Source organism: Pygocentrus nattereri, chromosome 5 (genome assembly GCF_015220715.1).
Source record: "Pygocentrus nattereri isolate fPygNat1 chromosome 5, fPygNat1.pri, whole genome shotgun sequence".
Taxonomy (NCBI): domain Eukaryota; kingdom Metazoa; phylum Chordata; class Actinopteri; order Characiformes; family Serrasalmidae; genus Pygocentrus; species Pygocentrus nattereri.
Window position 1 is genome coordinate 45122251 of NC_051215.1, and position 16873 is coordinate 45139123.

At 39.7% G+C, this 16873-nt stretch overlaps 1 protein-coding gene across 33 annotated transcripts in view; it reads left to right on the top strand.

The window, feature by feature from the left end:
• camk2g2 (calcium/calmodulin-dependent protein kinase (CaM kinase) II gamma 2) overlaps positions 1-16873 on the top strand; it is a 101712-nt gene that overhangs the window by 71445 nt on the left and 13394 nt on the right. For 5 of the 33 annotated variants that reach the window (XM_037538750.1, XM_017715829.2, XM_017715834.2 and 2 more), the window contains 4 exons: positions 2946-2986; positions 10859-10939; positions 14087-14131; positions 15426-15480. In XM_037538750.1, the coding sequence (XP_037394647.1) occupies positions 2946-2986; positions 10859-10939; positions 14087-14131; positions 15426-15480 (222 nt within the window). Of the gene's footprint in view, positions 1-2945; positions 2987-3791; positions 3825-10858; positions 10940-14086; positions 14132-15425; positions 15481-16873 lie in introns of all 33 variants that reach the window. The other 28 variants (XM_037538736.1, XM_017715840.2, XM_037538743.1 and 25 more) reach the window with 9 other exon arrangements.

Below are 16873 nucleotides of genomic sequence, written 5' to 3' on the forward strand. Positions count from 1 at the left end.
TTATTTTATTAAGGAATTTATTCATTTAAGACCACGCACACTGGCAATGCTGTTATTATTATTATTATTTTTTTAAAGAAGGTTATTATGTTCATGCTTGAGTCGTCTGCTTCAGCAGACATCTTGCGTTGTCCAGCATGTGTCCAGGAGTGAGTATGTGCATGCACTGGGGCTATTCCTTCAAGTCCTGCACCTGTATTCTAACGGCATGTCTACTGGTTCTGTTGTTTAAAGGCTGCGGTCTGAGTGAGGGTGTTTTTATTGAATCCAGCATAGAGGTTTCTGTGCCATGATTAGATAATTGCTTTTTTTGTGTCTGCATCATGATAGCATAGCACTCCCTAAACGGTCCCAATATCTGGAGTGGTGTGAAAATTGCTTGGTGTTATTTCTCTTGAATTATTGTGTGTATGTAATGTGAGGTTAGTGTTCTCTGGCCATCTACTTGCGTCAGTTTTCTTTTTAAGCCTCATTTTTAACTTTTTAAACCAGAAAAAAGACACTTTAACTGATTCCTGGCCAAGTTTTTAAAATAAAGGTTCCTAAATAGTTTTGGGTAAACCTTATATTATGTAGAAGGTTATTTTGTGGTGAATTTTTTTTTTTCTTCTTTTTTTAAACTTTGGAAAAGGTCTTCACACTCTCTCCTCGCTTGCATCACGTTAATACATTTTTCCTGAAGGGGAAATAAAGCTGTGGTCAAATAGTACTTCATTACTAGGCTAAAGGTCTATTCAAACGATCTTTCTCTCATAGTACGGTAGATAATTATGTGAATAATTATTTATATTTACATAAGCCCAGTTTTAGCATTTCTGTATTTTGTTAATCCAGAGTAAAAGTTGGTTAAGTCTATTAAATGGTCTGGTTTGCCTCCTTCCACACATCATGGTTAAACACACTGTCTATATTTCAATTATACTCTGGCATTCCAGCTATTTTGGCAGCAGATTTTAAGGAGTGACAGGTTTTATTGCTTTCCTAAGTGAAAATAAGTTAACATGTCCTATACAGTGAACACAGTCCAGCACATTTTAATGCACAGGTACTGTTTCTGTCTCTTCTAGTTCTACTGACTGTAGTCCATCTGTTTGTCTGATACTTTGTTAGCCCCCCTTTTACCCTGTTCTTCCCCTATGCACCCTCACAGACCAGGTACTATTTGGGTGGTGGATCATTCTCATCACTGCAGTAACACTGACGTGGTGGTGGTGTGTTAGTGTGTGTTGTGCTGGTACGAGTGGATCAGACCCAGCAGTACTGCTGGAGTTTTTAAGCACTGTCCACTCACTGCCTGCTCTATTAGACACTCCTACCTTGTCAGCCCACCTTGTAGATGTAAAGTCAGAGGCGATGGCTCATCTGCTGCTGCACAGTTTGTGTTGGTCATCCTCTAGTCCTTCATCAGTGGTCAGAGGTTTTTTGGTTGGTGGACTATTCTCAGTCAAGCGGTGACATTGAGATGTTTAAAAACTCCAGCAGCACTGCTGTGTCTGATCCACTCGTACCAGCAGAGCACACACTAACACACCACCACCACGTCAGTGTTACTGCAGTGCTGAGAATGATCCACCACCCAAATAGTACCTGGTCTGTGAGGGTCCGTGGGGGTCCTGACCACTAAAGAAGAGGGTAAAAGGAGGCTAACAAAGTATGCAGAGAAACAGATGGACTACAGTCTGTAACTGTAGGATTACACAGTAAGTAGTTTACTGAACTAAAATTTAACGAAAAACTTGCAGCAAAAAAGCCATGTTAAAGTTTGTCCTTTGAGTATGTTGAGTGTTATTATTTTCACTTGGAAAATCAGTTAAACTCGGTTGTGTTCAAACTTTTGCATGCAGCTCTGTGGCCTGAGAGATGTGTGGTATGATAGGGTTACATAAATATTTATTTAAAAGTTCTTAAGTGAAATTATTCTTTAAAGGCAGGGATGGGAAACCGAGGGCTGGAGTCCAGGACAATTTATTTGATTTCCCTTCCCTAACACTCCTACTAAACCTGGCAATTAGTCGCGGAGTTGAATCAGGTGTGTTTGAGCAGCCTGTGCAGAAATCCAGAGCTCCCTACCCTTGTGTAATGGCTTCAGAGAACCTTTTTTGTGGTTTCTCTCGGGACCTTTATTTTTAAGAGTGATGGGCCTGGGAAGGCGATCTGCTTCTTTTGCCTTTGAGCTTAACCTATCATCTTGGTTTAGTTTTGAGCCCTTAAAGGGACATCTGCCCAGTTACTGCATGTTAATCAGTTGTTTTGTATTATACCAGAGGCAGTAAAGGCATCTGCTTGTGTTAACCAAAGCTGCATGTGAAGGCAGTAACCACCTCACCGCATGGACGAAGCATGAAAAAATGATTTTGCCTACCAGTTTTTCCTCTTTTTCCCCCTAAAAGAAAACCACTGATTGTTTCTAATGTCAGCCTCTTTTTCTTGCCTTCCTTCCTACTTTTTTGCCCATTGGAAGGTAAGGGAATTTTAGGATTTAGGAAACTTGGGAAGTCTGCTTCTATTTTTGTGTGTGTTTGTGAAGACACTGTCTACTTTTGTCATATTTATGTTTGCAGAGTTTTATTTCTATATATCTGTAACAGCATGCACATGTGTGTCTTAAAGGGGCATGCAGAAAAAGCAGAGGAATGATGTGCATATGGTAGCTGTATGCATGCAAAGGCAGGAAATACATGGTCAGTAACACTGAAGGGTGGAGAGGATGCTCTATTGGTGGATTGGTGAAAGAGCAGTTTCTTCATTTTGCTGTAGCTCTTGAATGCTGTCAGTGCTGTTGGCCTCCATAAAGGAGCAGGGATCATCCAACCTGGTTGACGATGAGTCTCTTAAGAGACGACTGATATTTACACTTTATAGTGCTGCGCTTTCTTTTAGCCGTATTTTGTATGGTGACTAATAAGTAATGTTTTATGCACTGAACTACTCTTTCTTTTTTTCAGCATGCAAAAGCTTACTGAACAAAAAGTCTGACGGAGTGAAGGTAAGATCTCTCTCCTGTATTAAGATGTGCACTCCTATAGAACTGTACTGACATCAGTACCCCAGTTTATATGATCTTTTTTCTGCCATAATCAAACTGTACATGACTCTTTCCCAGTCTTTATGTTCAAGAGATTTTTTCCTCGATACATTTCTTTGCTCGTCTTAATTGTTGGGAGTACAGCTTTATGCAAACTACATTTAATTCACGTAAACCTGAGACCCTTTTCATCTCCCGTGGTGCTTTGTCATAATCTGAAGGTGTGTAGCATTAAAATGAAAGGACAAGGACCTTTTAGTTAGAAGCCAAGTATGAAATAGAAGTCAGCGACTTTAACACAGCCTCTGTGTTCATTGTATTGTGATTTGTTACAGTGCTGGTGAGTTTTAGTTTATTCTTTCATTTTTCACTGTTATTTTTTTATGTATTGCTTATTGTAAGTCGGAAATGGAGCCAGGTGTAAGTCTGAAGTGCATAGACCTACTCTTCCCTGTACCAGTCTCAGTGCATGCAGTGAATGGTCAGTATTTGACCACAGGTAAACACCACCTGCCTCTCAAAACGGAAAGAAGAATTCAGCAAAATTGAATTAAACATTGAACTGAATGATTTTTTTATTATTATTATTTTCCCTTCACCTCATTCATCGAATTTATTTATTTTTTGTAATTTTCTCCCCGCTTACTCGCTAAGATCTTCTAATCAGCGGCTTTTTCTTCTATCTCTATTTTCATTGGCTTCGGTTTTTTTTTTCCTGTGCTCCTGTGCTACCTTGTTTTTACCTCCTATGTTTCACACTGTTCAGAAAAGGAAGTCAAGCTCCAGTGTTTATTTGATGGTGAGATCTGTTCTATGTCTCTCCCCTCTTTTCCTCTTTTCCTAGTTGTTTCTCTTTTTCTTTTTCTTTTTTTTTTCTTGGTTGAGATGCTAGTATGGATTTCTTTCTTTATTTACTTTTGGTCGTCTTGTTGGACTTTCATTGGCTCTTGTCAGTTTAAACATCACCACAGCCATACCCACCCTTTTGTTTTTATAAATACACGCATATGTCCAAGCATGTGTCTGTGCACACATCACACTGTCTTTCAAGGTCCACTAAGTTGAGTTTTGCCGTTACCTCTATATGCAGATATCATAACAAACCATGTTAGCAGCAGTTGGCCAATAAGGTGAGTGGAGCGGAATGAGAAAATCACTGAGCTAATGATAAACGCATTCAAAGCAAAGCTGTGTGGTCCAGCAGGAGAGGTGATTTCGACCTCCGGGTCATTCAATGAAGTGAAATTGAGTTTTATTACTTAGTGGACCTTTCACGGTTTGCTGTCCCACTACACGCTGCAACCAGTGCATCACAGGGCCTCTTTTGGCAGTAAGGTCAGGCACGGGGCAGTTTGCCCTTTCTCTCCCAAAAGCCCCTCAACTTGACCCCAGACTGACTGACCATCTGTGTCCTGGTCCAAGCCTGTGAACCTTTTTTATGCCCTCCCCTGTGTTAACTACAGCAATTTCCACTTAAAATGTATCATCATAAAAATCAGGCGTTTTAATGGTGAGATGATCATGATGGCACACACACTCTGTGAACGTTTATAAAGAAACGCAAAATTCCAGAGAGGTCACCATCTCACTATTAAAATCATTTATTGTTTTTGTTGCACAGCTTAGTTTATGGATGTAATATTCTCTTATTTTCCTGCAGTTTAAACACCAGTAAAGAAAGTAGCTTGCTTGTTTTTACTTTTAATTCCAACTGGTCTCCAATGCGCTATATGTCCAAAAGTTTGTAGACCCCTTCAAAGTTTCTTCTGAAATGAATGGTGGTAATATGGAGTTTATTCTCTTTGCTGCACTAACAGCCTCTGATCTGCTGTAAAGGTTTACACTAGATGTCAGAGCTGTGACAGTGTAATTGTATTTAGTCACAAGAGCGTTAATGAGGTCGGGTGCTGATGCTGGAACATTAGTTTTGGAATACAAACCTCGCTCCAACTCATTGCAGTGGTGCTCCATTAATGCAGAGAGTGGAGTTCCTCTATTCCACAGCCCATGCCTGCAGGGTTTCTGCCCTTCCAGCCAATGCTTAGTGTTGGCCATGGTGACCTTAAGAACATGTGCACTTTTAAGAGCACCCATTTCTAGTGGAATTTTGTTTCTATGGATTGTATAAGCTGTATGTGTACAGCTGAACACCTGTCTAGTTTAGTAAAGTAGCTCATTTCACTAATTAGAAGGAGTGTCTGGATCATTTTGGACATAAAGTGTTCATGGCAGTTAACTGTCGCTCAGTGATGCTCAATAGGAAAGGATTAAATTCTGAATAATTGGGTCTATGCAGACATTTTTTTTCCCACCACAGTACCCTACAGTACACGCACACACCCACACGCCCAACGTAACTTGTGTCACAATGAAAATTGCTTTCCAGCTTGTGACAAGCTTGTGTAGGGAACAATATAGGGGGCTTGTTTTTACTCATCTCTTTTTTTTTTTTTTTTTTTTTTATTTATTACCCCTCATTTATAAACATATTCAGTCATGCGTGTGCACCTGATGGATCTTGGGAACAGTCTTCTAAAAAGGGGTCATCTGTCTTTGGTTGATTTTCAGAAACAGTCATTGAGAAGCAGCAGATTTTTGAAAAGCTTTTTACAGTGCCCTGTGAAGATCAGAGAGACTATTCAGTGATTTTGTTTTTGCAAAACTTTTCTGAGATTTCTATCTTTTCTAAGATCATCCACTCTGGCTGCTTTATTAGGTGCACCTGCCTTGTATTTACATTCTTTGTCCATTTTATTGTTTATTTATTTCACTTACCATATAGGTGCACTTTGTAGTTCTACACTTACAGATTGTAGTCTGTGTCTCTTTATAATAAAATTTATCATTATAATTTACCCATTCCTAAATAGACAGGACCCCACAGGACCACCACTGAGCTGGAATTATTTTGAAGCATTCTCAGCACTGCAGTCACACTGAAGTAACGGTGGCATGTTAGTGTGTGTACTGCAGTGTCCAGCCAGCAGGATCCTATGGCCTGAAACTGATTGCTGATGAAGGACTAAAGGATGCCTAACACAACTGTGCAGCAACAGATGGGCTATTTTCACTTTAACTTTACACCTACAAGGTGGACCAACAAAGTAGGTGTGTCTAATAGAGTGGAGAGTAAGTGCACACAGTGGTCCACTCTGTGCAGCACTGCAGTATCAGTCACGGCTGTGCTGAGAACGATCCACCACCCAAATAATACCTGCTCAGTGGTTGTCCTGTTGGGATCCTGTCCATTGAAGAACAGGGTACAGGCTGACAAATTATGCAGAGAAATAGATGATCTATAGTCTGGTAATTGGACTTGATAAAGTGGACATTGAGTAAAGATAGTGGAGGTACGTACACCTTGTATTAATAAAGTGAGTGTAAGCATCATAACATCAACTTATGACTACAATAATAAGAACCTAGTTGATCTCTTGTCTGGGCTGGCCAATGCATGTGAATTCATCTCTCACCCATTTCCCCGGCTTCTCCTGCACGAGTTTAGGCCTAAACACATATTTACTCACACATGCAGACACGAAAACTTTACTCTCACTCCCCTGGCTGTCCTTCTCCCCACCATCACATTGACTGAGTGCTTAGTTAGTTCGCAGCATCTCACAGTATTATGCCGAAATGTTTTTTGGAGTCGGGAGAGACGCAACGCAGCTCCTTTCATTCATATCCTTCAGTCTTTGTAGTCTATTTGCTGTTCAACAGTGGATCAAAGATAAGTATTTTTAACTTGTTCACATCACAAAATGAAAGTAACGTTTCCCTCTTTGGATTTAAAGTAAACAGGTATATAAAGATGCAGGCTGTACAGTTTACAGATGTTTTCAAATTATGATTTGAGGCAGGTGTTCTTACTGCGGACTTATGTGAAACGATCTCACCAACAAGCCCTAAGCCCTCCTTCTCCTTCTGTTCAGTCACTCTCTCCAGCTTAACCCCTACTGAGATTTATAATTGGAGGTTACTCTGTTTATGGTGGTTCTGAGTTTTGACTCTTTAGAAAGTGCGGAATACACTAGAATGTAGTAGACAACTGTCGTTAGAACAGTTACAACTTAAATGAAGCCACGTTATGTGATATTAGATACATGAAAATAATAAAACCTCAGATTAATCAACGCCTTGGTCTTAATTTATTGCAATTAATGTAGTTCTTAATTTCGGTAGAAAGTTTGATTAAATATGTCTAGCTTATAATTGTGTTTTTTTTTGTCTGTACATGTGTTTTCTTCAGTCTTTTAAGATGGAGGCAGTGTCTCTTTCCTTTTATGCTTTTTTCTTCATTGTCTGGTAGTCCTTGGATAGAGTGACACGAGACAATGTGAGAATCTCAGAAGTAAATGTGTGTGCTGAAAAGACATGTTTCATTGAGAGACCAGAGCTTTTTGACTTGTACTCAACTCTCCACTCTGACTGAAATCTTATGGACACCCACAAAACACTGGGAGCAGTGCTGTGTGCTTCTGTCTGTCCATCTTCTGTGTATTTCCCTTTACAGCAGTCTTTCTTCATAGCTGCTGTGTTTTCTTTGCGGAGTCTTATTGAAATTACTGAAATGAGCCCAGTTGTTTTAGACTAACATTATGATAAATGCACAGCGACCGAAACACATCCTAAATCGGGGCTACAGCAAAGACTGTTTGGTATCTAAAACATTGTCAATTTTACTCTCTAAATGTACTTTTTTGATTGAAAGAATGAACGAACAAAAGCAAGATAGCAGATGTCTTGTGAGGAACTCCTCTGTTTGGTTTAAAACTTCTTACTGGGTGAAAAGGTCAATTCTCCTGAACCGTCCTAAACTAGAATGCTTTCTAAACAAACTGGAAATGGTGGAGCTGTGTCAGAAACCCACATTGTGATGCATAGCTAATGCTGTCAGTACAGCTCCTTACATATAGCTCTTTTAAAATACTCTCTCTTACTTTGAATGAAGCTTAATTTATTTAAAAAAATAAATAAAATGAGCGCCACCACGTCTCGAGTTTTCACTGCATGCACCAGTGGACTGTCAGGGATTTGTAGCATCACTTTTTCAAAGCAACCTTGTCTTGCATTGTGTTTTGTTTAGTTTTTTTTCTTTGTTTTTTTTTTTTTAATGTTAGGTGTAATGCAGAAATTACAGGCTTTTAAGTGTGTTGGTAAACATAAATGACATGCAGTGATTCTTGTCTCAGCAGATACTAATTCATTTTCCCACAGGAGCATATTTAGTCTTTACATAATGATATTTCTCCTCATGTCTTTTGTATGTTTATTTTCACTACAGAATATTTTCTCTTTGAAAGACAGCAGCAAACTTCATAAATACATGAAAGAATTAGAGGTGCATGTCGCGTGAATCTTTACGATTCTTTTAAAGCCAAATTGTCCAATGGCCAAGCCAAATTTCGTTACCCTTTTTATTGATTCATTTATATTTTTAATACCCAAAGCTGTGTGGGTAAATAAACACACTCTTATTAGTTCTTTAAGAGGCCAAACTGGCAGTTTAAATTCTTAAATGAAGAGTCAGTAGTAAATGACATGAATGAAGTATGTTAAGTCATGCGTAATTATGCTGCAACATATTGGCACAGGTGTAGCAGCAATATTTAAATACAGCACCTGACACGTTATTGACATTATACAACCCCAGTTCCAAATAGGTTGAGACACAGGGGGTAAAATATAAATACAAACAGAAAACAATGATTTATAAATCTACTTTGACTTGTATTTAAACAAAAGCAGTGCAAAGACAAGAAATGTTATGGTGTGTCTTATCAACTTCATTGTTTTTTGGAAATATACATTTATTCTGAAATTGTCCCAGAAAAGCTGGGATAGGAGCAGGTTAAGACTAGAAACATGAAATGTGAAGCACAATTGCTTAAACAGGTGAAGCTAAATTGCTCAGATATGAAAGGGAGCGCCCAGGAATTGTCTAGTCCTTTATGAGCAAGGATGGGTTGAAGCTCACTGCTTTGCCAGAACATGCATGAGCAAATATTCCAAATGTTTAACAATAATGTTTCTTAGCCAAATTTGCAAGGAATTTAGTTATTTCACCCTCTACAGTGCACAGGATCCTCAAAGGATTCAAGGAATCCAAAGAAGTATCTGTGCATAAAGGAAAAGGCCACAAATGAATGTCAGTGACCTTTGATTCCTCAGGCAGCATTGCATTAAAATGCAGCATGTTTTTATCACCACACGGGCTTGGGAATACTTTGAAAAAAACAGTCCGTGAACACTTTGTTGCTGCAACCAAATTTCAACAGTGTAGAGAAATTCAGTTAAAGCTCTACTGAAATGGACTGATGCACAGTGGAAACGTGTGCTGTGATCTGACGTGTTGACCTTTCAGATTATGGAAATATTGAATGCCATGTTCTCCAGGCCAAAGAAGAAAAGAGCTATGCAGATTGTTACCAGCGCAAATGTCAAAAGCCAGGCTCTGTCATGTTGCTAGGGGGATGGGGGTAGTTGGTGGTTAATCTGCACATCTGTGAAGACACCATTAATGCTGAGCACATTTTGGAGCAACGTATGTTGCCTTTTAGACACAGTCTTATTCAGGAACATCCATGCTTATTTCAACATGACGATAACAAGCCATATTCTGCAGCAGCATGGCTGTGAACTCAAGAGTACAGGTGCTAGACTGGCCTGCCTGCAGTGCAGAACTGTCCTACTAAGCCTCATTAAGCTCAAAATGTGACAACAAAGGCTCTTTACAGTTGCAGAGCTGAAGAATAATAAAAAAATCATCAGAATTCATACTGAATCAGTTTGTGTCTTCAGTCGCCAAATAATTATTAAGGACTGTTAAAGGGAAAGGTAAACATGCTCCTGTCACAACTTTTTTGGAACGTGCTGCAGGCATCAAATTTGGAATGAGCTTATATTTACAAAAGACATTAAAGTCCACAAGGTAACATCAAATATTGTGTTTTTGTACCATTTTCAATTTAATACAAATCAAGCAGAAAATCCTGCTTTTTGTTTTCATTAGTATTTCACCTACTGTCCCAACTTTTTTGGGTTTTGGGTTTGTAAAGTCATAACAAACACACCAAAATGCCAAAATAATAATTTGGATGATTAGAATCAGCAATCATGCACCTCTAGAAAGAATGATGTCACTAAACGTTGATTACTAGTTCACATACTGGTTGCAGAGTTATTTTGTCTTTTGCTACCTTCCTGTTACTCTCTTAATCCGTAAAACAATAATCATATTAAGCACTAAAGAAAACCACTCACTGCTGTGCACTAAAGCAGTGTACATAAAACACTACTTATTCTGGCGCTTAGTGGGTTTCAAACCGGTCCTCAGGGACCCCCAGATTATCCATTCCAACCTGCTTCTGAATGCATAGGGTCAGAGCAAAAATGTGGACCACCTGGTGGTCCCTGAAGACCATTTTGAGAACTGCTTCTCTAGCCAGTCAATGCCACAGGAGCGCACACACACAACACTGTACTCAATCACTTCCAACCTTTGCTACTCGATCACTTCAAACATTTTCCTCCAAAACAACTCTGGTATTCTCACTTCGACAGTCCTGTACTGCCAGATCTCAGGACGTTCCTGCACTGGGAATCTCACACATGCTCAGAACACTGAACCATGCATTCAGGGCAAGACCCTTCTCCGTATTGAACATCATTTGCATTATGTAATAGCAGAAGGTACTGGGAGTGTTATGGGGTGCTGTTTGACTCCTGCGGTTCTGCACTTGTAACACGGAATCTGGGGCTCATTAGGTTTGGAAGTGTTTTGAACAGAAATCATTTGCATTTTTGTTTTTGTTCATTTTGTTTTTGCCCCAGCCACAGACAAACAACAATAAAAACAGTGTAGTAAGCAGCAGCAGCACCAAAGACAGCAGCATATCATCCACAGCACCAATGGTACCTCATCTCTCTTTATTTCTTCATTCTTGCTTCACTCATGCTGTTTGTTTTCAGCAATCCATATGTTTCTGTTTCATACTTTTTTTTTTTTTTTTTCCATCGGTTTGTCTTATCTATTTGATTTGGACTCCCTCCGACCTCCATCCCTCCCTTTTCGCTCTCCTTTTGGAGATGTGTGATGTTGCTAACAGTTTCAATGACTTTACTAAAGCTACAACGTTGTGCTTTTCTCTTCCTGGAGTCTTGTTTTACCCATCTGACCCCTCTTTGGGACACACAAATTCAGAGAGATGGCCCAGAAACGACATCTCTACAAATACGTAGTTTTTTCATCTTCAGTTTACAACCCACTGGAAACACAAGGGATATGTGCCATCATCTGGTAGATATCAGTCCCAGAAGGACCTATGGGTAAAACTGGATCCACTTCTGTCAGGAAGCAGAAATGTGTCATTTGTTTAGAAGATGCAGTCCCTATCTCTTACTCTAGCTGTAGACCGGTGGATGGCACAGTTAAACTCTTCACTGTCTCCAGAGGTTGAGATGTTTTCTTAAAACTTGCTCAAGATTTGTCCTTAATTGTCTTGCTGTCAAAGTTACATTACTTTGCTATTAAGGAAAACAAATTGCATCAATAAAATGCAGTGGAAGGGGACGGGGTGAAGAGTTAAAATGGAACAAATGTGAGAGAGCTGGAGGGGTGTTCTGTCATGGTCCCCTTGGGTGGCTGTGTTTTTGGAGTGCACGCAGGGACAGAAGGGAAACCCTGTAGCTGTGAAGCTGAGCGCATCTCACTCCAAGGTCGCTCCCCTCTCTCACAGTAACATCACAGCCCTCATCAGCGCCTGCTTGTCCACTACAGCAATTTACCAAATGGCAGTCAGTGTGGCCCAGAGCACTGTAGCTCCACTGAAGGGAGGGCACTTGAGTAGAGAACTAGAGCTGCACAATATGAACAAAACATTGACTTATGTTGCTACATTTTCTGATGTGGTATGCTTCACAGTACATTAAAACCATTAATGTCGTTAACATCATGACCTTAGGGGGATACCCCAATCAAGTTCTGGTTTTCTAAAACTGAATATCTGGTGAGAAAGTCAGAGTCTTAGTACAGTGCTCACCTAAATTGCATGAAAGTTAGTTAAAGTAATTTGATTTAGATGAAAACTGCTAGACTGCCAGTTCATTTAAAATGTTACAGTAAAATTACTTTGTGTTTTGGTAATAGGGTTGCACCAAAATCAATACCATATCAGTATCGGCACTTAAATGCTGTATCGGTATCAGCAACAGAGAATACCGATAGCATGAAGCTATTTCTGACTGTCATACGTACACTGGTGCCAGTAAATGGAACTTGTAACACAACAGTTGTGGCTAATAGCAGCATTAAAGATGCTCATAGCAAAATCTGTAACCTAAATTATTAGTTTACCGGTATGCCACAAAAAAGCCACATAATGCAATATACAAACCATGGAAAATATATGAACTGTAGTCTTTAACCTGAATTGCTGAGCCAGGCTTCTTCCAGTAATCCCTAGTCTCCTGCTGTGTAGTGAGTTACAGTCAGAGTTAATGTTAGTCCAAGGTATTACAGAGGTATGTGGATAAATGGAAGGAACCTCTGGTCTTTTGGGGTAACACTAGCCTTTAGCCTTGGTATCCTTTGGCGTAGCAGCCTCTTAGTCAGGGTAAAATGTCTACTCACGTCATTTGCAGTACGCCTCTGTTGGTCAACTGCATCAGACAGGTCAACTGTTGGTCAACTTCATCAGAAGTGTACCGCAAATGAACATTTAACACCGTTTTTTACCAAAATAAAATATTTAAACATATATATGGGAAAGTTAGGTTAGATAGGTTAGTTAGTATCCGTGCTTTGTTTTGGCAGATACTTAAGGATCAAGTATATTTACCAGTATGAGAAGAGAAATGTGGTATATGTGCATCCCTGGTTATTAATAACTTTGTGTTTGAACACGCTCTGACTGCTAGCACTGAAGAAGAAACACCATGCTGTATAGTCAGTAAAGCAAGACATTTCCACAAAGCTTTTGTTTATACACAGATTGTGAGTGAAAACTTTAATGAGACTGTATTTTATACATGCTACATGTTGGTAATCAGCAAAAACAATAGACTTGAAGCATAAACACCCACAAATCATAAAAGCAAGCAGCTGTGGACAGACTGGCATTGTGGATAATGTCTGTTTATGGCATCTTTACAACACTGATGCAGTAAGAATGAAAAAAATATATAACAAAAGATCAAACTGGATCAGGTTGAATGTATCCAACACCAAGAAAACCTGGACCAGCTTCGATCAAATTATGTGATCATCTTTATTCATCCAAAACAAATCCCAAGAAACACTTGAAAGCATCTGTGATTGGTCAGAAAGCTCAACAGCACACAGTAAAGAATGTAGTGATTCATTAGATGATCATTTGCATGTTCCAGACCTCTATCAGTATTGCAAAAAATTAAGTGAAAATATATTGCGCAGCTCTAGCCTTTACAGTACTGGATAAACATCTTGTCACATCAGCTATGCTGCCCTGGTCGTGTGTGACTCAGAGACAGTAGCTAGGGGAATTTGGGAAAACTGCATGAAGGAAAGTGTAATTTTGTGAGATGTTCATGGGCAAGTGGCTCATTATATGTAGGGACTGCATCTTCACTGATGTGCTATGCTTTGGTGGAGGGTGTGTGGGTGTGTGTGCGTGTTTATTTGGAGATTATGTCCAGTGTTGTCATTCAGCTGGAAGGATGATGGTAGTGAGTGCTTTTTTTCAGCTTCTGCAGCTTTTAGTGCTAGTCTGTTATCTGTGAGGCTGGCAAATGAAGGTATATGACAATATGTCCCTATTCTTTGCTCTCATGTTTGCTTCTCTGCGTACTCAAGTTTCCTTTAACCAAAAGCATAGTCTTCTTTCTGTCCAAATATCTCTTGTATAGTGCTTTCTGCATCTTCCACTGTATCATCCTTTTGCTCTCTGTGCTCTAGCCTCTTGCACTTGGCATTAGTAACAGTGGTCTAGTTTTAAGCTAGTTTGTTAGATTTGGAGTGTGGGGCTTTGTCTAACCCCCCTGCCCCGCTCCTTTGCATGGTAAACTGTCTCCTACCTCTCCCAGGAACCACAGACCACTGTCGTGCACAATCCAGCTGATGGCATCAAGGTAAGCTGCTTCAGCTGCCAGCTACGCTGCCTGCCGCAGTCCACCACGCTAACACCACTAATACTGCACCATCGCCACGTGCGCAGATGAAGGGTTTGAGCTTGATTTGAATCACAGTTCACACAGTTGAAGTTCCTACATACAAAAATGTTATTTATAGAAGAAAGTTAAATCTGAACAGTACCTTTCAAAAGTTTGGAACCACTTGTCATGTTGTTTTATTCAGTAACATTGTACATGCAGATTGCAGTACTATAAACAAGACACTGAAAGGTATTTTTAAAGTTTAATTCAATATTTAATTTTTTTTAAGAGCAAGATGTTATTAATTGGGCAGTTTTTATACTTGATTTTCTTTCCATGTAATCTGTGCAGAGGTGTGATTACGATTGTGATGTGATTATTGGCAGGCCCGTGATAGACAATATCTGGATGATCTTAAGATTATCTAGGCAAGCATTAGTTAGCTAAGTTGCCAACAGCACAGCCAACAATACAGTCATCAGCTAGAAGAATGAAACTGATAAACAGGATTAATTAATGTTATCTCACATTATCTAATCAAAATATTATAGTGGTTTACCTGTCCCATTTGTGCTGGCTGGTACATGATGTAAAGCTAACACTCCCCCTAAACTCTTTTCCTAGATACAAAGCACCTCATTAGAACTGGCTTGCAACTTGCTCACTTACTCACTCATGTTTAGCAGGGCAAAGATACCCCACAAGAAGGTGCTATTCAGTTGCATGTCGTTAGATGTGGTTCTACCTTAGAGGAATTTGATTGGCCTTCATGAGAGACAGTGGTTATATTCTTTGCGATTAATCATGGTTCTCAGCAAGTTAGCCTTCACTGATACACTCTCCTGTTGAGGCATCCGACACCCCCTCGCAGGTTGTTGACGGCAACAGATTCTACTAATGAACTCCGACCCGGACTGAATTGACGTGCATCTTTGCTGTCTGTTATCTTGTGTGGCCCCTCATTAACTAAGTGTGTCGTGGTGGCTGGCTTACGTGAGCTTTCCTTCTTGCTGGACAGGGCTGGTTTGTGCAGGGCTTGGTGTGTTCCTCTGAAGACTGTCTGTCTGTGATTGTGCGTGGGTGTGCTTGTGTGTTCGTTTGTGTGTGGGTGTGGGGAAGGGTAGTGTAGTGTTTGCCGAACTTAATGGAAATCATCCTGAGTGACCCTGGCACTTTTTGACCTCCTTGTCCCTCTGTCTGTCTCTCTCTCCCTCTCACTCTCCCCTTCATTTTGTTTTCTTCCCCTTCCATCTCTTTTGTCTCGTCACAGGGTTCCACAGAGAGCTGTAACACTACAGAAGAGGAGGACATGAAAGGTAGGAAAGGTACTCTATCAACCCTTCACGTACTCTGCATGTCTTTCTCTTCTCTCTGGGGTGGCTAGACAGCTGGATAGAGTAGAAGACAGTGAAGAGTTTTGGGCTGCGAAGGACTGGTACGTTACCATACATGAAACCATAAATGACATGTAGTGTTTGATGGGGATTTTTTCCCCAAAAAACTAATTTTTCAGCAATATTACAGGTTGTTTTTTTCTGATATGCACAAGCATAGTGACCAAATTTCTAAAAGCCTGTGGAAGATGGAATATTGGGCCGACATCCATTCAACTACTTGTTTCTATACAGTTTATTCACTGCCACTGTATGCTAGACTGTCTATAACGGATGTAAATCTGTCTTTTTTCTGTCAAGTGTGTTTTATTTGTTTGATTTATTCAGATGGCAATAAATCAGTTTAAAACATAACTGATGGTATCTTGCACACCAAATGCAGTTTTTTGTACAGCAAAGCGACTTGCAAATTTTCACATCTGACTAATCAGCAGTCATCTCTGCTGTTGGCATGGTGACAACCAAGAATTAGGCAATGTGGAAAGACTGGTGTATCACAATGCTTAAAAGACTGTACACAATAAGTATACACAGACAAAAGACTCTAGTAGTGCCACTTTAAACAAATACTGTTTAAAAATGTCCACAGTGATTATCGTTTAACATCTCATATACAGCACTAAACCAAATTAAACAAGCCTAATTCTGCTGTCTTTGTCATGAAACATGCAGTTGGTCTTTAAGTGCCCACCCATAAGTGCAGCTGTCAGTATAATTAGAATCTCCAAACTTGGCTATGAACATCCAATTTATATGTGGAAGAACTCAGTTTCAGCTTCTAAATTAAGCTTTTCATGCTACTTGGACTTTTCCAAAATGGAAATAAGGTTACTCTGTATTACCATTCGCCTGTTCTATATACAGCAAAGGATATTGGCACTTACACACCTTCAGCTCTCTTGTTTAGTGCTTCGTCTTGTGTGGAGAAGTTATGGAGATACTGTCCGTTGTGTGTAGTTTTGATGAGTGTCACATTTTAAGCATTTTTGTGTCGTAAATTCACGCTCAGCATATAATGGCCATTACATGCATTTATTCAGTATTCAATAAAAGTCCTGACGATACCCATGGTGAACCTGTACTCAAAAAAGCAGTTGTGTTTTTCACAATAACAGTAACATACCGTCATATTACCCATATGTAAGGGACATTAAAATGAAGTACAGAAATTATAATTTTCTGTATAATAATATGTCTGAGTTATGATGAGAGAGACGTGTTTTCGTATGACTGAGCAGCCGACAGCTATACAGTATGATGCTCTCCAGAAGCTGTAGAGTTGTCTGGTCCAGCCTGCAGCGGAGGACCTAAATGGGGTCATTCT